This window comes from Somniosus microcephalus, chromosome 26 (genome assembly GCF_052327205.1).
Source record: "Somniosus microcephalus isolate GS21.2 chromosome 26, FLI_Smic_1.0, whole genome shotgun sequence".
Classification (NCBI taxonomy): Eukaryota; Metazoa; Chordata; class Chondrichthyes; order Squaliformes; family Somniosidae; genus Somniosus; species Somniosus microcephalus.
In genome coordinates, this window is record NC_141012.1 from 6,165,987 (window position 1) to 6,187,853 (window position 21,867).

The following is a 21,867-nucleotide window of genomic DNA, read 5'->3' on the forward strand; positions in this document are numbered from 1 at the left end:
TGGTTGATGCATTCAAATACATGAGAGACAATATTGCACTCTTCCAATAGGGGCCATGATCTGCAATAACAAAATTTGACAGCTAAGTTGTTTCTCTGCAGGAAGCAACCTTCTCGCACAACACTAGCAAAGGACATGATCAGGTAACCTTGTCTTCCTCAGCTAGGGCATGGCCCATTATGCAAGAAGGCCCAGAATAACTTCTTTCCCATACATTATGTATCACAAGCTTGCATTAAACCTCTACAAAAAGATTAAAATTGACAACGGAATTTATAATGGGGAACAAAGAAATGGCTGACCAATTAAATACATACTTTGGTTGTGTCTTCACAAAGGAGGACACAAATAACCTCCCAGAGATGTCAGGGAACATAGGGCTAAAAATTCAGTTGGGCGCCGTTTGGGGCGCCAAGCTCGCCTGGGCGCCGGAATTACCGCTGCGAGCGGAGCCACTTGCGCCATCCGGATATTCAGTTTCTGCGCCCCAAATGGAAGCGGGCCGCTACTCGAGGCTCCCCGCGCCCCGCTTGGGGTGCTCACCCTGAATATCGGCGCGCTAAGGGCTGCAGCGCCACACGGCACGCTGCGGTACTGCAGGCCTTCCTCCCACTGTTAAGGGGGAGGTGACTGCAACAGCGCGATCCCCACTCGCGAGTGCCGGCAAATGAGCCCGGCACCAAGGAGAAGTGCCGGGCTCTCGGGAAGCAGCCAGCAATGCCTCGGGGGGGGGGGGGGTGTAGGAGGACGGGGACGGAGGTGCTGGCAGGCGGCCGCCGAAAAAGCGCCACTACCGCCACAGGTAGGCCCGTGTACCGGTCACTCTTTGCAGCCGGCGCTGAAGAGGCGGGCGCGACCAAATATGGTGATCGGGGCGGGAGCGGGGCGCTGCGCACACCGATGACGTCATCAATGGCAGCGCAGCGCTACAGGCTAACGCCGCCATTAGCGCCCCGCTAAATATCGCGGTAGGTGTGGCCAGTGGCGCAAAAGCCACTGAGTGCCCTCTTTGGGCGCAAACTGAATTTCTAGGCCATAGGGTCTAATGAAAGGGAGGAACTGATAGAAATCAGTATTTGTAGGGAAATGGTGTTAGAGAAATTGACGGGATTGAAGGCCGATAAATCCCCAGGGCCTGATAATCTACATCCTAGGGTACTTAAGGAAGTGGCCCCAGAAATAGTAGATGCATTGCTGATCATCTTCCAAAATGCGATAGACTCTGGAACAGTACCCATGGATTGGAGGGTAGCTAATGTTACCCCACTGTTCAAAAAAGGTGGTAGAGAGAAAACGGGGAATTATAGACCGGTAAGCCTGACATCGGTAGTGGGAAAAATGCTAGAGTCCATTATAAAAGATGTAATAGCAGAGCACTTGGAAAACAGTGACAGGATCGGGCAAAGTCAACATGGATTTACAAAAGGTAAATCGTGCTTGACTAATCTACTGGAATTTTTTGAGGATGTAACTGGTAAAATAGATAAGGGAGAACCAGTGGATGTAGTGTATTTGGACTTTCAAAAGGCTTTCAACAAGGTCCCGCATAAGAGATTAGCGTGTAAAGTTAAGGCACATGGGATTGGGGGCAAGGTATTGACTTGGACAGAGAACTGGTTGGCAGACAGAAAGCAAAGAGTTGGAATAAACGGTTCTTTTTCCAAGTGGCAGGCAGTGACTAGTGGGGTACTGCAGGGATCGGTCCTTGGACCCCAGCTATTCACAATATATATTAATGATCTGGACGAAGGAACTAGATGTAATATCTCCAAGTTTGCAGACGACACAAAGCTGGGTGGGCGTGTGCGCTGTGAGGAGGATGCCGAAAAACTCCAGTATGATTTGGACAGGTTGGGTGATTGGGCAGAAGCATGGCAGATGCAATATAACGTGGATAAATGCGAGGTTATCCACTTTGGTGTCAAAAACAAGGTGACAGATTATTATCTGAATGGCAATAGATTGGGAGAAGGGGAAGTGCAACGAGACCTGGGCGTCCTTGTGCACCAGTCGCTTAAGGTAAGTATGCAGGTGCAGCAGGCGGTTAAGGCAGCAAATGGTATGTTGGCCTTCGTAGCGAGAGGGTTTGAGTGCAGGAACAAGGATGTCTTGCTGCACTTGTACAGGGCCTTGGTGAGACCACACCTTGAGTATTGTGTGCAGTTTTGGTCGCCTTATCTGAGGAAGGATGTTCTTGCCATGGAAGGAGTTCAGCGAAGATTCACCAGGCTGATACCTGGGATGGCAGGAATGACGTATGAGGAGAGATTGGGTCGATTGGGCTTGTACTCGCTGGAGTTTAGAAGAATGAGAGGGGATCTCATTGAAACTTATAAAATTCTAACAGGACTAGAGAGACTAGATACAGGAAGGATGTTCCCGATGGTTGGGGAGTCCAGAACCAGGGGTCACAGTCTAAGGATAAGGGGTAAGCCATTTAGGACAGAGGTGAGGAGGAATTTCTTCACCCAGAGAGTGATGAACCTGTGGAATTCTCTACCACAGAAGGCAGTAGAGGCCAATTCATTAAATATATTCAAGAAGGAGTTGGATATATTTCTTAAGGCTAAAGAAATCAAGGGATATGGGGAGAAAGCAGGGACAGGGTACTGAATTTGGATGATCAGCCATGATCGCATTGAATGGCGGAGCAGGCTCAAGGAGCCGAATGGCCTATTCCTGCTCCTATCTTCAATGTTTCTATGTTTCTATGTGACAACTCATTCACCCACATCTGGTACTGCATGATTCATTTACAACATCACTCTGTTGAATAAACTAAGCAAGCTGATGCTCGAGATACTGGGCAATTAACAATGGAGAGAAGAAGATATAATAGTGATAGATGAACTGATATTTGTTTAAGCATCTCCAATAGGGCACAGCCATCATATAAAGGATGTGGGTTACCTGAACAAATAGTACATAGAGCTGCAGTGTGATACAGTTACAAAGCCCATCACCAGTCTTTGTTGGGTTTTTTTTTAAAATAAAGTTTGTTCCCTTAATTACCATTCATAGTCCTCTCTCATACAGGAACAGTTGCTGACTGTGATTGGCCTGTCGAAGTCTTCCCCATTGAAACAGGTTGCATGTGGAGTTCTTCGCTTGTAGACAATTTTTCGGCCAAGCAAACACTCGTTCCCATGTTCATCAGAGGGGGACCACAGTTTATAATCAGACTCCGAGCAAGGCACTCCTGGAAAGAAAGGAGGAAAGAATTTGCATTTCTAAGTTTCAAATAGAAAGACTTGCACTTTGGACAATTTGCAATTGTGAATATTTTTCTAACTTGATACAGAATTCTGTTGGGGGAAGAAGGTTTTCGTATCGAAACGGTTACAGGCTGTGTTAATGGATTGCTGGAAGCATTTACACATTATCTACTGACTATGCTGCTTCCCCAGCGGAGGGTATTATACAGGTAATTACAGACAGAGTAGAAAAATGTTAACTGGCAGTCTGCCACCTCCTATATGGCCACACCATGATCCCCACATGCATTATACCCAAATCAGCATCAGGTCTTTCTGCTTGAATAACCAAGAAGGTTCCCCAGAATGTGGAAAGGGATCAGCTTTGCATGATTTCACGCACATACGAGGCCTGGGATGAGAAGGGGTTGGGGGAGGGGTATCAATTAAATTCACAAGCAAATAATTCCCCTTACATAAGGAACCTGCTAACCACAAGCAAAACCTAACTAGAAAAATTGGTGGATGGATTCGGACACTGTCTCTGAAATGGAAAAGTTGGTTTATCTGCTCCTCCGAGGTAATTAGCAAGCTGGCTACCTTGTGATTTTTTTGATGCAATCTTTAATAGTAGACCTTTATTTTCCAGATGAATACACAGGAAATACTTAAAACATTAAAATGCAGTTCTAGAAAATGCAAAGCAGGAACATAATTTGGTTTGCAAATGTTATGTTATCCAGCCAGAATGATAATTTTAAACAAAGAGCAAAAAGCAAACACTATTCAGTTTACTAAAGCAAGTATAATGCAAGTAGATAAAATGGGTTGAGATCAAATTCAATGTTTATTCACTGTTATAGGAACTACGACAGTCAAATTGTTTGAACTAGGTAATGTAGCCTAAACTGCAGCCTCATCCCTCCTAGGATTCTCTTCAATTTTTGTTAGCATTGCTCTTACACAATTCCATTCCAGCCAGTCCCATCGCTCTTCAGATTATCTTGAATGATGACCTAGCAGTGAACCTATGTCGTTTGTCATCGCACCAGGTGAAATTTGGCTAACAAAGTTAGATTACAGATTGCTGCTCCCACTCACATGGACAATCCCAGCCCATCAAGGTAACAGGAGCCCTTTTCTGTTTCCTTTTATCTGTGAGGCTATAGATGTGACTATTATAATGAGAAATCTTGCTGCCTTACAGTAACTCCCAGAACATAAAGCACAAAATATAATATACCGCATAAACTACATGCAATATAACACAATCCAATCTTTTCAAATTGAAATATGCCAACAGATTACAAAACGACAAAGAGGCCAGCCACATATATATCGACATCACAGAACAGATTCACATAAAACATCTGAAACCATATGCTCAGCTGAGTTACTAAGGCCACCCCCCCCTGCCCCTCCAAATCATAAATATATCACAACTTATAATGTTAGGCCTTAAAATAAATGCAGAATGCACCATTGTTTCAAGCATTTATAATATGGTTATCTTAATGTGTAAAGGATTCCCCTCAGTGGACTTTGAAAAATAACACTCATCAAATGAAAATGACACACACCAGAAAGGCTCTAGGTTTGATCAATGGTCTGTGTGGGGTTAGAGGAGCTATTCAATTAACCTCAATGCCCCGAAACATGGGGTGGTGGGACCCATCGATTCCCACTCAAAGTCTAAGCATGTGGAGTCTGGTTAAGGACAGGAACCAGTATGGATGGAATGCCCCCCACAATGTTCATAGTCCAGGGGCTCATGCACGAGAAAAACACCTGGGGAATTCTGGAGGGCTGCAAATGAATCATTATCTTCAGATGTGAATAAGCGAGGGATTTGAAGAAAAATAGAAGGAAGAATTTTTCCAAGTAAATCCATTTAGGTTAGCTGGTCAGAGCTGTAGCCGGTTTACTTCTCGTCCCCAAACATTTCCTGTTGGGAGAGTGGGGAAAAAGGGAGTCGCGTTTCATAAAAGAACTAAAATCACCAGTACTTCAACATGAACCTACCCAATGCTAATGTCGTGTTGATCTGCAGTATTAGCCAACTGTGGGACAGTTCAGCGTACGAGCCAAAGATTGTGAAGATGGTGCTTTTCTCCCCTGGCTCGGTCAGCAATCCGTATACAACAACAGTCTTGTGAGTGAAGTTAAAGATCTTCCACGTCTCCCCCTCATTGGTGCTGTACCTTTTTATTGAAAAAGATTGATGCACAGGTAAAATGATGCAACAGGTCTACTGTTTTCAAACAGCTGAAGAATTTTCACGTGTACACATCTCTGTTGTATTAAATTAATACTACACTGTGAAATCCATATTGTACAAAAATAATGCTCAAAAATATGATCCAACAAAGTCCTAATTGAATACTACTGTAGGGCTGGGGGTGGGAGGAAGAAACCAAAAAGGTGAAATTATAAAATTCAGTCAGAGATTGCAATAATGAACATTTTATTTTTAAGGTTGGAAAAGTAGAGTCAATTCTTTGGTTTACTCACTTCAGTTGATTAGTAGGGGATCCCTGAGGAATTGCCAACAGGATCCCTCCATGGTCAGCCCAAGAATAATAGTGTGGACCTTCAAGGGCCTGTACAAGAGTCACAAAAGACAGATTCAGAATGCAATTAAGTCATCTTTGCACTGCCATATTTTTCCCCTTCACTTGGTTTCCCATCACTCTTCGAATGGGGTTGTCGGTGTGGCACACTGTACACAGGCAAGAGGATTGACAACCCAAAGCTCCACCCTTCCAGAACCATCCACTTAAAAGGTGCACAAGACAGACGAAGGAACTCTTCCCATCTAATATTTCCTTAATTCCTGTGGGGAAAGTACCAGCCTCTAACTGAACTTTGTTCAATTTTATTAGCATTTTCGCATCTTAATTATAATCCTGCTGTACGTTTATATACTGATATATGGATGGGTTTACGTCAGCTCAAGGCTTTCGGCAAAGGAAGTCAAATATGTGAGAGTCAGAGCACTCCAGTACTACAGACACAGGTTACGTGATACAGATAAAGGAGCAACCTCTGTTCAGTCTATTTTAACCAGCATTACCAGTGTGGACCGGTGGGAATAATTAGCCTGTAAAATTTTTGACAATACCATAACTGTTGATTATCATTTTAGAATTATCTTCCACATGTCTAGGTTCACCAGACAGGGGGAAAAAATCACTAACCTGTGGGGAAAATTTCAGAAACAGTAGTAAAAAAACTTGCATTTATATAGCCCCCATCACGTCTTCAGGATGTCCCAAAGCACTTTACAGCTAACAAAGTACTTTTGAAGTGTGGTCACTGTTATAATGTAGGAAACGCAGCAGCCAATTTGCACATAGCAAATTAATACTAATATAATTTGTCCCTATGTGTAGGGAAATAACCCTATTACTAGTTTTAACCTTGCGCTGTCTGTGGTAACAACCACAAAAACTGGTGTCAAGATTACTAAGCATTTTATTCGACTGCCAAACAAGAATAAGCAACAGATCTAGACAATACTCACAAGTGGAATATGGTTCAGAATGCAGGTTGGCCAAGCTATCTCGTTCTGGAGGGCATCGCGAGTGGTCATGGCACATGGCAAATTATCCCACAAACAGCAATGAGATAATGACCAGATAATCGGTTTCAGTGGTATTGGTTGAGGGATAAATATTAGCCACGACTCCAGGAGAAATCCCCTGCTCTTCTTCAAATAGTGCCACGTCCACCCGAGATGCCCTCCAGAACGAGATAGCTTGGCCAACCTGCATTCTGAACCATATTCCATTTGTGGGTATTGTCTAGATCTGTTGCTCATTATCATTGTGGCAATCAAATAAAATGATTAGTAATCTCAGTACCACTTTCTGTGGTTCTTACCACAGACAGCTCAAGGTTGGAACTAGTAATAGGGTTATTTCCCTAAACATAGGGACAAACAACATTAATAATAATCCTACACTACCTAGCATGAGTGCCAATCCCAATTATTAACTTAATTTCCTTTTGTAATCTCTTCGCCACCTCGCCTTCCGTGGCACAGTGACCAAAGGAAGAATGAGAGGTGATCTCATTGAAACATACAAAATTCTTACAGGGCTTGACAGGGTAGATGCAGGGAGGATGTTTCCCCTGGCTGGGGAGTCTAGAACCAGGGGTCACAGTCTCAGAATAAGGGGTCGGCCATTTAGGACTAAGAGGAGAAATTTCTTCACTCAGAGGGTGGTGAACCTTTGGAATTCTCTACCCCAAGAGGGCTGTGGAGTATATTCAAGACAGAGATCGATAGATTTTTGGATATTAAGGAAATCAAGGGATATGGGGATAGTGCAGGAAAGTGGAGTTGAGGTCGAATATCAGGCATGATCTCACTGAATGGCGGAGCAGGCTCGAGGGGCCGAATGGCCGACTCCTGCTCCTGATTCTTATGTTCTTATGTATATACATAACATTCAGCGTGGGGCTGGATCAGAGCTTTGTACAAACTAAGCATCAATTCCTGGTACTTGTGCCCCATCTTTTAATTATACACCTTAAGATCTCATTTGCCCTTTTCACCAGCACAGCACATTGTGCTAATGATCTAAAGGCGCTGTCCATTGAAACTGGAAGATATTCCTCCTCTATGGTTTCCTCTGGACAATTCCCATTTCTTTTGTACTTCCCACAGTTTGTCTCCTATCTCCAGTTTATGACTTTCCAATTCCTCACATTAAAAGCTGCAATTTTTTGGCCCAAACTCCATTTTCGGATCCTTCGGCAACTGTTCTATTTTCTCCTTCCTATTTACAATTTTCCCAATTTGGAATCATCAGCAAACTTGGGAGCACTTTGTTTGATGCACATTGAAGAGGGCATTGTAACAATGAAAAACTGAAGTACTCTTCCATTATATGATTTTTTATTTGCCCATTCTAAAAGCAATGTTGCCACATTTTTTCACTAATTCAGAATTTCAAACCCTGTATTTTCTTATTAGTGCAGCTAGCTAACGGATGACAAAACTGGTTGTACAAAGCACTAATACAAAAGCAAAATACTGCGGATGCTGGAAATCTGAAATATAAACAGAAAATGCTGGAAATACTCAGCAGCTCAGGCAGCATCTGTGGAGAGAGAAACAGAGTTAATGTTTCAGGTCAATGACCCTTCATCAGAACTGGAAAAAGTTAGAGATGTAACAGATTTTTAAGCAAGTGTAGGGGCAGGGAGAGGGGGGAGGGGAGGAAAGTACAAAAGGGAAGGTCTGTGATAGGATGGAAGGCAGGAGAGATTAAAAGACAAAGGGGATGATGATGCAAGGCAAAAGGAGATGGTAATGGGACAAGTTAAGAAACAAAAGGAGGAGTCTAGATGAGGTGTAAATAGGAATGGCAGAATCATCAACAGCTGCCATGTGAAAAAAAAATAGGAGTAGAGATTACGGTCTGAAATTGTTGAACTCCATGTTGAGTCCAGAAGGCTGTAAAGTGCCTAATCGAAAGATGAGGTGCTGTTCCTCGAGCTTCATTGGAACAGTGTAAGAGGCCGAGGATGGAGAGGTCAGAGTGGGAGTGGAGCGAGAATTAGTGATAGGTGACCGGAAGCTCGGGGTCGCGCTTACAGACTGAACGGAGGTGTTCCGCAAAGCAGTCACCCAATCTGCATTTGGTCTCACCTCATCTAGACTCCTTTTGTTTTTTAACTTGTCCCATTACCATCTCCTCTTGCCTTGCATCATCATCCCCTTTGTCTTTTAATCTCTCCTGCCTTCCATCCTATCACAGACCTTCCCTTTTGTTCTTTCCTCTCCTCCCCTCCCCTCCTTTCCCTGCCCTTGCTTAAAAATCTGTTACATCTCTAACTTTTTCCAGTTCTAACGAAGGGTCATCGACCTGAAACGTTAACTGTTTCTCTCTCCATAGATGCTGCCTGACCTGATGAGTATTTTCAGCATTTTCTGTTTTTATAGTACGAAAGCACATTACCTCACGCCACCAAGCCCCAGCACTGCTTGAAACATACACATTTGGCTTGTTTGCCAAGCTGTTGCCAATGGTACCTAAGGGAGGGGGAAGGAAGAGGAGAAACACACATGAAATCACTGCTACATCCTTTGATAAATACAATTCAACACAAATATTGAAAATATTCATTTAAATGTTTATAGCTGGGTAGTAATTCTTATCTGTTCATAAGTACTTTCCTCTAAGAACACATTCTAAATGTTAAAAATATTTTTAAGAGAAGTGTATGAAAGACAGACAGACAGACATGTACTGACCAAACAAATAATCAGGGAACAATATGGATTCAAACTTGCAGAGCGCTGTGCAAAGCGCTATAATTACCTCGCCTGTACCAGTGAGATAACACGTGGACGTGCAAACAGCGGGCTTGAGAGAATGCACCTTTGTTACCCAATTACACAGCAAGTCAAATTATAATTTCAAATAATTCAGTGCATTTCACTTGGTCATTAAACTGCCAATTCAACGCTGATACTAGCAGCAGAATGTTCAATTATCTTTTCCTTTCATTCATATCTGTTGAGCTAAAGATATGACTTTTTTTGTTCAGTCACCTTGATCTCAAGTCACTAAAAGTCACTTTTTCTTTCACCTATGCAGTGGGTCCAGTCGTTCCTTTAAACCCATTTCTTACAAAAACCCATGTTCAGTCCTCAATGTTGTTTAAAAGGACTTTAATTTATATGGCATCTTATAATAACCCTCAAATACAAATGATTTACTAAAGCACAACAACTGTAATGCACACAAGTACAACATCTTGCATTTATATAGTGCCTTTAGCGTAGAAAGAAAGCACTTCTCGGAAACGTAATCAGACAAAAACTGACACCAAGGCAGAAAGCAGAAGGGGTGACTAAAAGCTTGGTCAGAGATGGATTTTAAGGAGGTTCTTAAAGAAGGAGAGGCATATGGGAAGGAATTCCAGAGCTTAGCACCTAGACGGCTAAAGGTGCACCCGCCAATGGTGTGACGTAGGGAGTGGGTGATGCACGAGGCTAGAGTTGGAAGAATACAGGCTTCTCGGAGGATTGTGGGGCTGTGTGGGAGGTTACAGAGATAGGGAGAGGGGAGGCCATAAAAGGGATTAGGACATAAGGATGAGAATGTTAAATCCCAGGCCTTGGGGGATCAGAAGCCAATGTACGTCAGCAAGCACAATGAGCAGTTCATCAGCTTAAGAAGCCGGTTTAATAACCACAAGCACTTTTGAATTTGCAAGGCAGAGCTTGTTGCCCATTAAGGCATCATGGGGAAGGGAGGAAAAAAGGTTTTAAAAAATCTAAGTTATGATTTTTCCTCCAATAACCACACCCATTTATATTGCTAAACCAGCCTTAGAACCAATCAGTTGAAAAGATTAATTTTCAGAAATTCTTGTAAAGAATGAAAGAACAAACTTGCATTTATATAGCACTTTACAAAACCTCAGGATGTTTCAAAGCACTTCACACCAATGAAGTACTTTTGAACTGTCATCACTGCTGTGTAGGGAAAGACAACAGCCAATTTGCACACAGCAAGGTCCCACAAGCAGCAATGAAATCAACCTCTTCAGTGATGTTGGTTGAGGGATAAATATTGGCTGGGGGAACTCCCCTGTCCTTCGAATAGTGCCATGGGATCTTCTATGTCCACCTTGGGGGGTAGATGGGTCCTTGCTTTCTCATCGAAAAATTGCACCTCCAACAGTGTAACATTTCCTCCATACTACACTGAAGTGTCATCTTAGATTATGTGCACAAGTATCTGGAGTGGGGCTTGAAGTCAAGCGTAGGTCCCTTGCAGTCAGAATCAGGGGAATTTATAATGGGGAACAAAGAAATGGCAGACCAATTAAATACATACTTTGGTTCTGCCTTCACAAAGGAGGATACAAATAACCTCCCAGAGATGTCGGGGAACATAGGGTCTAATGAGAGGGAGGAACTGAATGAAATCAGTATTTGTAGGGAAATAGTGTTAGGGAAATTGACAGGATTGAAGGCCGATAAATCCCCAGGGCCTGATAATCTACATCCTAGGGTACTTAAGGAAGTGGCCCTAGAAATAGTAGATGCATTGCTGGTCATCTTCCAAAATTCTATAGACTCTGGAACAGTTCCCATGGATTGGAGGGTAGCTAATGTTACCCCACTATTCAAAAAAGGTGGTAGAGAGAAAACGGGGAATTATAGACCGGTAAGCCTGACATTGGTAGTGGGGAAAATGCTGGAGTCCATTATAAAAGATGTAATAGCAGAGCACTCGGAAAACAGTGACAGGATCGGACAAAGTCAACATGGATTTACAAAAGGTAAATCGTGCTCGACTAATCTACTGGAATTTTTTTGAGGGGTAACTGGTAGAATAGATAAGGGTGAACCAGTGGATGTGGTGTATTTGGACTTTCAGAAGGCTTTCGATAAGGTCCCGCATAAGAGATTAGCGTGTAAAGTTAAAGCACAGGGATTGGGGGCAAGGTACTGACTTGGATAGAGAACTGGTTGGCAGACAGGAAGCAAGAGTTGGAATATACGGGTCTTTTTCCGAGTGGCAGGCAGTGACTAGTGGGGTACCGCAGGGATCGGTGCTAGGACCCCAGCTAGTCACAATATATATATATAAATGATCTAGACGAGGGAACTAGATGCAGTATCTCCAAGTTTGCAGACGACACAAAGCTGGGTGGGCGTGTGCTGTGAGGAGGATGCCGAGAAAATCCAGTATGATTTGGACAGGTTGGGTGATTGGGCAGATGCATGGCAGATGCAGTATAATGTGGATAAATGCGAGGTTATCCACTTTGGTGGCAAAAACAGGAAGGCAGATTATCATCTGAACGGCAATAGATTGGGAAAAGGGGAAGTGCAACGAGACCTGGGTGTCCTTGTGCGCCAGTCGCTGAAGGTAAGAATGCAGGTGCAGCAGGCGGTTAAGAAGGCAAATGGTATGTTGGACTTCGTAGCGAAAGGATTCGAGTGCAGGAACAAGGATGTCTTGCTGCAGTTGTACAGGGCCTTGGTGAGACCACACCTTGAGTATTGTGTGCAGTTTTGGTCACCTTATCTGAGGAAGGATGTTCTTGCCATGGAGGGAGTGCAGCGAAGATTCAACAGGCTGATACCTGGGATGGCAGGAATGACATATGAGGAGAAATTGGGTCGATTGGGTTTATACTCACTGGAGTTTAGAAGAATGAGAGGGGATCTCATTGAAACTTAGAAAAATTCTTACAGGACTAGACAGACTAGATTGCAGGAAGGATGTTCCCGATGGCAGGGGAGTCCAGAACCAGGGGTCACAGTCTAAAGATAAGGAGTAAGCCATTTAGGACAGAGATGAGGAGGAATTTCTTCACCCAGAGAGTGGTGAACCTGTGGAATTCTCTACCACAGAAGACAGTTGAGGCCAATTCATTAAATATATTCAAGAAGGAGTTAGATATATTTCTTAAGGCTAAAGGGATCAAGGGGTATGGGGAGAAAGCAGGGACAGGGTACTGAATTTGGATGAACAGCCATGATCTCATTGAATGGCGAGCAGGCTCGAGGGGCCGAATGGCCGACTCCTGCTCCTATCTTCTATGTTTCTATGTTTGAACACAACCTTCTGACTCAACCTTCTGCTTCCAATTCCCACCCTTCCCTCACCTTCACACGGTCCATCTCCGACTCTTCCCTTCCCTTCCTCGACTTCTCCGTCTCCATCTCTGGGGATAGGTTATTGACAAACATTCACTACAAGCCCACGGACTCCCACAACTACCTGGACTACACTTCCTCCCACCCAGCTTCCTGTAAGGACTCTATTCCATTCTCCCAGTTTCTCCGTCTCTGCCGCATCTGCTCCGACGATGCCACCTTCCATACCAGTGCTTCCGACATGTCTTCCTTTTTTCTCAACCGAGAATTCCCCTCTACTGTGGTTTACACGGCTCTTGACCATGTCCGTTCTATTTCCCGCACTTGTGCTCTCACCCCTTCCCCTCCCACCCGGAACCACGATAGGGTTCCCCTTGTCCTCACCTTTCACCCCACCAGCCTCCACATTCAACGGATCATCCTCCGCCATTTCCACCACCTCCAGCATGATCCCACCACCATCTTCCCCTCACCACCTCTTTCAGCATTCCGGAGGGACCACTCCCTCAGCGACACTCTGGTCCACTCCTCTATCACCCCCAACACCCCTTCCCCTTCGCCCGGCACCTTCCAGTGCAAGCGCAGGAGATGCAACACATGCCCTTTTACCTCCACCCTTCCCACTGTCCAGAGCCCCAAACACTCCTTCCAAGTGAAACAGCGATTTACTTGTACTTCTTGCAATTTAGTATACTGTATTCGCTGCTCACGATACGGTCTCCTCTACATTGGGGAGACCAAACGCAGAGTGGGTGACTGCTTTGCGGAACACCTCCGCTCAGTCCATAAGGGTGACCCCGAGCTTCCGGTCGCCTGTCACTTTAATTCTCCGCTTCACTCCCACTCAAGACCTCACCGTCCTCGGCCTCTTGCACTGTTCCAATGAAGCTCAACGTAAGCTCGAGGAACAGCACCTCATCTTTCGATTAGGTACTCTACAGCCTTCTGGACTCAACATCGAGTTCAACAATTTCAGACCATAATCTCTGCCCCTATTCCTTTTTTTTCCCCCCATTTATCTTTTTTTCCTCTCTCCCACATGGCAGCTGTCGATCATTCTGCCATCGCCATTTACACTTCATCTAGACTCATCTTTTGTTTCTTAACTTGTCCCATTACCATCTCCTTTTGCCTTGCACCATCTCTTAATGTCTCTTAATCTCTCCTGCCTTCCACCCTATCACAGACCTTCCCTTTTGTTCTTTCCTCCCCTCCCCCCTTTCCCTGCCCCTGCACTTGCTTAAAAACCTGTTCCATCTCCAGCTTTTTCCAGTTCTGACGAAGGGTCATCGACCTGAAACGTTAACTCTGTTTCTCTCTCCACAGATGCTGCCTGACCTGCTGAGTATTTCCGGCATTTTCTGCTTTTACTTCTGACTCAGGTTGGCTTCAAGGTCTTACTGAGGGAGTTCTGCATGGTCAGAGATGTTATCCTCCCAATAATAAGTTGAACAAAGGCCCTGCCTGCATATTCCAGTGATTATAAACCCCATGGGAATACTTGAGGAACGGGAAGTTCTCCCAGTCTCCAGACCAACCTTAATTACCACCATCAAAAGACAGATTAACTGGTGATCCACCATTTGTTAGTTTCTGGAACGCTGGTGTAAAATCAATGCTTCGTTCATTGTGTATGAATTTTTGATGTTTAAGGGACATAAGGTGCCAATAGATGCAAGTTTGTTATAAAGAGCTGTAAATGATTGCAGTGGGACAGTACTCAAAATGACAAGTGCAGTTTCAAGGCCAATAGCACAGAGTTCTCCATTCTGCTGCATTGTTGTGGGGAAAACCCTCAAGGAAAAAGAAAACGAGATAGATTAATCAACTCATTTACTTCCTAACGATTAAATTAAAAGCCATTTTCACAAAGCCATGGGAGCAGACCGTCTGGCTAACCACAGCTGATGCATAGGCTCCAGAGACCAGGGAATGGACAAAAAATATGTAGAGTTAATGCTCAGAGTGATTCTTAAAAAGTTCACTTGCACATGCTTCTGTAGTTTCAACGTAATCTTAACCAAGATTGATTGCGAACATGCAGGCCTTACTGGAGCTAGAATGAAGTTAGTTTAGAAGTGTTCGACTGCCAGGTGTAGCTACTTCACGTTAAGCACTATACTGTACAAATGCATGATAAAAGCCATCCAGTGGCAATTAAAAGTAAGAGACACTTCACTACTATCAGATTCAATTTCTATCACACAAATATTCCATTATTGTGGGGTAAGAAACGGGCATGTTGTTCCTGCAGACAGGGAGCAGCAGCTAAGAGGAGCCCATTCAATTTTCCATCTACGTTCTCGCTAAGCTGCACAAGGACTTGCGCGCAGGCCGCTCACCGGCTTTTGCGTTGTAGGTACCGCGCATGTGCAAAAATTTGAACGAGCCGTGCATTGGGGAGGCAGTGCGGATTACGGGGGGGGGGGGGGGGGGGGGGGGGCTGTGTCTTCCATCTATTTAAAATTAAAGGAAGGGGGGGGGAATAAAAATCAGACCAGCTCTGCATTCAGTTGGGCCGGGCAATCCATTAGTCGCAGGCACAAGAAAAGGAAAATCTGCCCCGCTGTCTAAATGACTACTGAACTAACATTACTATGGCTTGAAAATGGTTGATCTCAAGTTGGGTGATGGTTTTCCATTAGCGTGAATGGAAATGGTTTCAAATGGCGGATGGTAGTGTAACTGAATTTATAAAACTGCAGAGGAAGCGCAGTACTAAATAAAAAGTTATTTACTAGGTTTCTTTTGGAAAACAAAAAGCATCACCTGTAGCAATAATGAGGCCTGGTGCCGACTCTTTGGAAAGGATGGGCATTCTGCGAGACTGGAAGTTCAGCAGCTGGCTGTAACGCTGTGCCAGGTGGAGCGAGCAACCTTTGTCAAACTGCAAAAAGAAAAAAAAAAAAAATCTTCCGGTAACCTCAACCTCTAGTTAAAAAAAAACTTTACCATTAAGTTCAAAATGTCAAGTCCCTGGGTCCCCATTGGCCAAGTTGCCAATGGTAGCAAGTAACTGAGCCACACAGAGCGGGGGTTTCCAGGTCCAATCCAGCTAAGTTTGCTAATCTGTCGAGACAGCAATAGGGTCTGAGCACCTCTGGGTTTGGGAGCAGGAGGAAATTTTAAAAAGTCAGCTCCTGATAGCTATCCATTGACAAGCTATAAAATGCATATGTTAGAGATTCAGCTTTATGATTCTCCCCCTACCACCGCCGCCCCCCCCGCCCAACCACCCTGAATCTCTAATAACAGGCCATCATTCACAAACTAGGCAACTTGGGTGAGGTGGAAAGAAACCAGCATTGACGGAACCATATTCCCAGCAACAACGTTGCAGCTTAAGGAGAGATAAGAACATAAGAAATAGGAGCTGGAGTCGGCCATTCGGCCCCTCGAGCCTGCTCCGCCATTCAACAAGATCGTGGCTGATCTTCTACCTCAACTCCACCTTCCCGCACTATCCCCATATCCCTTAGTTCCCAAAAAATTATCGACCTCTGTGTTAAATATACTCAACGACTGAGCATCCACAGCCCTCTGGGGTAGAGAATTCCAAAGATTCACCACCCTCTGAGTGAAGAAATTTCTCCTCATCTCAGCCCTAAATGGCTGACCCCTTATTCTGAGACTGTGACCCCAGTGTTCTAGATTCCCCAGCCAGGGGAAACATTTTCTCAGCATTAACCCTGTCATGCCCCGTAAGGGTAAGATTGGGGGGGGGGGGGGGGGGAAGACAACTACAACCCAGTATCCTAAAAGATAGTGCAATTTTTAAAATGGAGTATTATATCTGCAATTTGTTCAGCTTTTAATAATCTAATAGGATAGATCAGCTGTTCCAGACTTTACCATCCTTACCTTACAGTTGAGTTTAACACCATCACTGCCAAAGGTTGGTGCCTGCAACAGTTCCCAGGTTCCGCCCTTATCAAATGTTATCACTGATCTCATGTTCTCCTCAGTGTAAGACCCATTCATCTGGGTAGCAATGTAGACTCCCCGCAATCCTTCTACACGATGAATATCGGCAAATGGCTCGTTTGCAAAGTACCTGAGAATTTTAAGAAAAAATAAAATCAAGTTCCTTGGAAGGCAGTGGAGTTTTCCTTTGTGCATCACTGGGATATCACTACACATCTCAGTAAATCTTTTGTCCAAGAATGATACAAAGCTACGCCAAAAACATCACCAACCCAAACATTGTAGGCAGAGAATCGAGCAAAATGACAAAGGGGGCGAGGAGGAGGGGGGTACTGAAGTTACGGGCTCACCACTTTGCAGCAGGTCCAAAATGTGAAAATGGTCATTGGCACTTTCAACATTAGATAGCCTCAAACCACAAGCAGAAGCTGAAGGTGCAACACTGCTTATAAAATTCAACCAATACCCAGTTAAAATTGAGTTTTGAGATGGGATGGGAAGGGGGGGGGGGGGGGAGGGAAGAGAAGCAAGAGTGTAACGACATTAATTTCAGCTACCTTTAATTTTGAAAAGAAAAATATGTACAAGAGATCATTTGAATTATACAAGAGTCATGGGAATGGAAAAGGGTAAATCTTAATATCATTTTAAATTAAATGATGTGACTAGGACAGAGAGACACAGATTCAAATTAATAAAAAGGAAAAAAAAATTAGAACTGATATCAGGAGGTTCGTCTTTACATAAAAGGTCATGGGATAGATTTTCAGATAGATAGAGCAGTGAAGGTGGAAACCCTGGAATCATCTTTTTTAAAATTAGATGCTACAACAAGGGTAACTATTTGACCTAGAGCCCAGCAACCGACCGCATATCCTCTCCATCACAAAGACCGTCTACTTCAACCTCCATAATATTGCCATCTCTGCGGCTACTTCAGCCCATCTTCCGCTATAACCCTCAAACATGCCTTTGTCACCTCCAGATCCAACTAGCCCAATGCTCTCCTGGGTGGTTTCTCATCCCCACACTCTAAACTTCAGCTCATCCAAAACTCTTCTGCCCATATCCGACCCTGCACCAGGTTCCTCACGCCTATTACCCCTGCCCTTGCTTACCTACATTGGCTCCCAATCCCCCCAACTCCAATTTAAAAATCTTATCCTCATGTTAAAGTCCTTCAGGGTCTCACCCCTCTCTTATCTCTAACCTCTTCCAGCCCTACAACGCTCCCTGAACTCTCCATTCCTCCGACTTTGGCCTTTTGTGCACCACCTCCCTTCGTCCCACCATTGGGCATGGCTTCATCCTGGGCCTGGTGCTCAAATTCTTTCCCTAAACCCTGCCTGCTCTCCATCTCCCTCCTCCTTAAAACCAACCCATTTAACCATGCTTTTGGTCACCCTACCTCGTATCTCCTCCTTGGCGTAGTGTCCAATTTTGTCTGATCACACCTCTGAAGCGCCTTGGGACATTTTTCTATGTTAAAGGCACTATATAAATACAAGTTGCTGTTGTTGGGTTTTCCTGGATGGATGAACTAAGATGGGCTGAATGGCTTTTCTCATCCATAATTATCTTGTGAAGAGGTTTGGATGAAGACGACCCTTCAGCACATCTAATTTCATATTCCCACTACAGTCTTAATAGCCACTTGAACAGTCAGGCAGGACCTCGGTTTAGCATGATCTCCTTACCTGAGAAAGGACATACATGCCTTAGAGGCGGTGCAATGAAGGTTCACTAAATTGATCCCTGGGATGTGAGGGTTGTCCTAAGAGATTGAGTAGATGGGCCTATACTCTCTGGAGTTTAGAAGAATGAGAGGTGATCTCATTGAAACATATAAGACTCTGAGGGGGATTGACAGGGTAGACGCCGAGAGGTTGTTTCCCCCTGGCTGGAGAGTCTAGAACCAGGGGGTATTATCGCAGGATAAGGGGTCGGCCATTTAAGACTGAGATGAGGAGGAATTTCTTCACTCAGAGGGTTGTGAATCTTTGGAATTCTCTACCCGAAAAGACTGGATGCTGAGTCTTTGAGTATATTCAAGACTGAGATTGATAGATTTTTGTGGACTCTAGGGGAATCGAGGGATATGGGGATCGGGTGGAAAGTGGAGTTGAGGTCGAAGATCAGCCATGATCTTATTGAATGGAGGAGCAGGCTCGAAGGGCCGTATGGCCAATTCCTGCTCTTAATGCTTATGTTCTTAGGTAGCATCTCGTTTGACAGTCAAATAATTCTGCTTAGGTTTTGTTTTACTCTTTGATATAGAATTGGAATAATTGTCTTGCTCCTTTAATGCCATTGAGCCACTGTGATTTTGTCCAATAACGCTCCTGTGAAGCGCCTTGGGACGTTTTACTACGTCAAAGGTGCTATATAAACACAAGTTGTTGTTTTTGTTGTTGACTTAATACAGATTACAAACACTTTCAGTAAAAAACTGGCAAAGACTGTTTTGCAAGGTCACATTGAGACCGTGCCATATTCCACGTGTGTGCCTAAGGGGAACTTAATCTCTGGCCAATTTCAATCTGTTCAAAGTAACCAAAATAAATATACTGGCAAAGTACCTGATGTTAACAGCATTGCATTAAAACCTCCCTTTCTTTAGGATACATAAACTATGGAACAAGATCAAGCGCACATTTTAACATGGTCTAGTTAGAGCTAAGTGGGCAGCTTTCAACTTTGGTGGACAAAGGGGGCTTTGTGTAAATAAATGGCATGATAACATCTTGCAGTAATCCACAGCTCTCTATCACAATGACTATTCCCCTGCCGCTTCACACGCTGTAGCTGCATTACATAAATAAAGCAGATTTTACTTCAAGATTTTGAAAATGCCTTGGCTGGGGAGCAGTGCACAATGAACCATCTGAAAGTGAACGGACCGAACGTGGGCCATTTGACTCTGTTCATTGGCTTTAGCAAATCTGAACCCATCAATAAAACATACATCTTTACTATTTGCTCAATTGGTGCCTCACTATTAAAATAGGTCTGCCAAGGCTCTTATGGGACCTATAGTGTACTTAGTTGCAGCAAGTACATCAGGATCCAAATGAACTCCAAACCCAGCTTGTCAAAAAAAAATTATGCTTGGATATGGAACAAGATCAAGAGCACATTTTAACATGGTCTACTTAGAGCTAAGTGGGCAGTTTTCAACTTTGATAGACAAAGGGGACTTTGGTAGGAGGAATAAGGAGGCCACATACTCCTTGGAAAATAAGAGTCTAAATGGGGTACAGGAACAGAGGGATCTAGGGGTACAGATACACAAATCACTAAAAGTAGAGACGCAGGTTAATAAGGCCATTAAAAAAAACAAAGCACTGGGGTTCTTTCTAGAGGGATAGAATTGAAAAGCAGAGGTTAGGTTAAACTTGTATAAACCTTGATTCCACTATCTACAAGGCACAGTAAGGAGTGTGATGGAATACTCTCCACTTGCCTGGATGAGTGCAGCTCCAACAACACTAAAGAAGCTCAACACCATCCAGGACAAAGCAGCCCACTTGATTGGCACCCCATCCACCACCTTAAACATTCACTACCTCCACCACCGGCAGACCGTGGCTGCATTGTGTACAATATGCACTGCAGCAACTCGCCAAGGCTTCTTCGGCAGCACCTCCCAAACCCTCTTCCACCTAGAAGGACAAGGGCAGCAGGCGCATGGGAACACCACCACCTCCAAGTTCCCCTCCAAGTCACACACCATCCTGACCTGGAAATATATCGCCGATCCTTCATCGTCGCTGGGTCAGAATCCTGGAACTCCCTCCCTAACAGCACTGTGGGAGCACCTTCACCACACGGACTGCAGCGGTTCAAGGCGGCGGCTCACCACCACCTTCTCAAGGGCAATTAGGGATGGGCAATAAATGCTGGCCTTGCCAGCGACGCCCATATCCCATGAATGAATTTTTAAAAACACATTTGGAGTACTGTGTACAGTTCTGGTCTCCATATTATAAGGCGGCAATAGAGACACTGGAGAAGGTGCAAAAAGATTTACAAAGATGATACCAGAACTAAGAGGATATGCTTATCAGGAAAGATTGAGTGGTTGGGGCTCTTTTCTCTTGAAGAGAAGACTGAGGGGTGACCTGATGGAGGTCTTTAAGATTATGAAAGGGTTTGATAGGGTAGACATAGAGAAGATGTTTCTACTCGTGGGGGAGACCAGAACTGGGGGCCATAAATAGAAGATAGTCACTAATAAATCTAATAGGGAATTCAGGAGAAACTTCTTTACCCAGAGAATGTGGAACTCACTACAATGAGTGGTTGAGGCGAATGGCATAGATGCATTTAAGGGGAAGCTAGATATGCACAGGAGGGAGAAAGGAATAGAAGGATATGCTGATGAGATGAAGAGGGGTGGGAGGAGGCTTGTGTGGAGCATAAACACCGGCACGGACCTGTTGGGCCGAATGGGGTCTTTCTGTGCTGTACATTCTACGCAATTCTATATAATCATACAGTCCTCCAGGTTCAATGAGCTAATCTCAGCCACTGCAGAGCAGGGGTACTAGAATTGCTCCTAGGTTGAAGGAAAGGGAAAATATAAAAGCTAAAGTCCCCAATCATTATCCAGATGCCCCTGTTACAAGTGTGCTTGTGTAGACATGGGGCGAGGGCAGGGGCAATGCTCTCCACATTAGAGCAGCAACCCAATATTCATTGAGGATTCAAGTGAGGAACGGCCGCCTTGTCACGTATCGGCGAGTAGTCGGCATTTGCAGGACCATACTCAGCAGAAGCCAATGCCTGCAGGAGGGGTAAACATGGCCAAAAAATGGACATGGGATGTTCTAGGTCAACCATAAATTTAAACTGATGTTTTACTTGATCAGAATCTGCCAATTCCACAATAACCTACAAAAGTCTCTTCAATCCTTATGACTATTTTCCATTCCATTTGCTGAGATACAAAGTCAGTGTCAGATTGCCAATTAACTATCAATCAGTACAGAATCCAACCATCACCCACAGCAATATAATCTTGTTTTACTACATTTCATCTTTCTAACAAACTCCTGCAGTGCACCAGAACACAGATTCAAGTTGCATTTTGTTCAATTAATTTTCCCATTACTC

The 21,867-nt window shown here is 44.2% G+C and overlaps 1 protein-coding gene across 2 annotated transcripts in view; it reads right to left on the bottom strand.

Moving 5' to 3' along the window:
• Positions 1-21,867, bottom strand: part of sorl1 (sortilin-related receptor, L(DLR class) A repeats containing) — a 238,369-nt gene that overhangs the window by 107,091 nt on the left and 109,411 nt on the right. For both annotated transcript variants that reach the window (XM_085967698.1, XM_085967697.1), the window contains exons 9-14: positions 16,690-16,882; positions 15,598-15,715; positions 9,164-9,237; positions 5,706-5,794; positions 5,217-5,395; positions 3,013-3,199 (exon numbers count right to left, since the gene is read on the bottom strand). In XM_085967698.1, the coding sequence (XP_085823824.1) occupies positions 3,013-3,199; positions 5,217-5,395; positions 5,706-5,794; positions 9,164-9,237; positions 15,598-15,715; positions 16,690-16,882 (840 nt within the window). The remainder of the gene's footprint in view (positions 1-3,012; positions 3,200-5,216; positions 5,396-5,705; positions 5,795-9,163; positions 9,238-15,597; positions 15,716-16,689; positions 16,883-21,867) is intronic.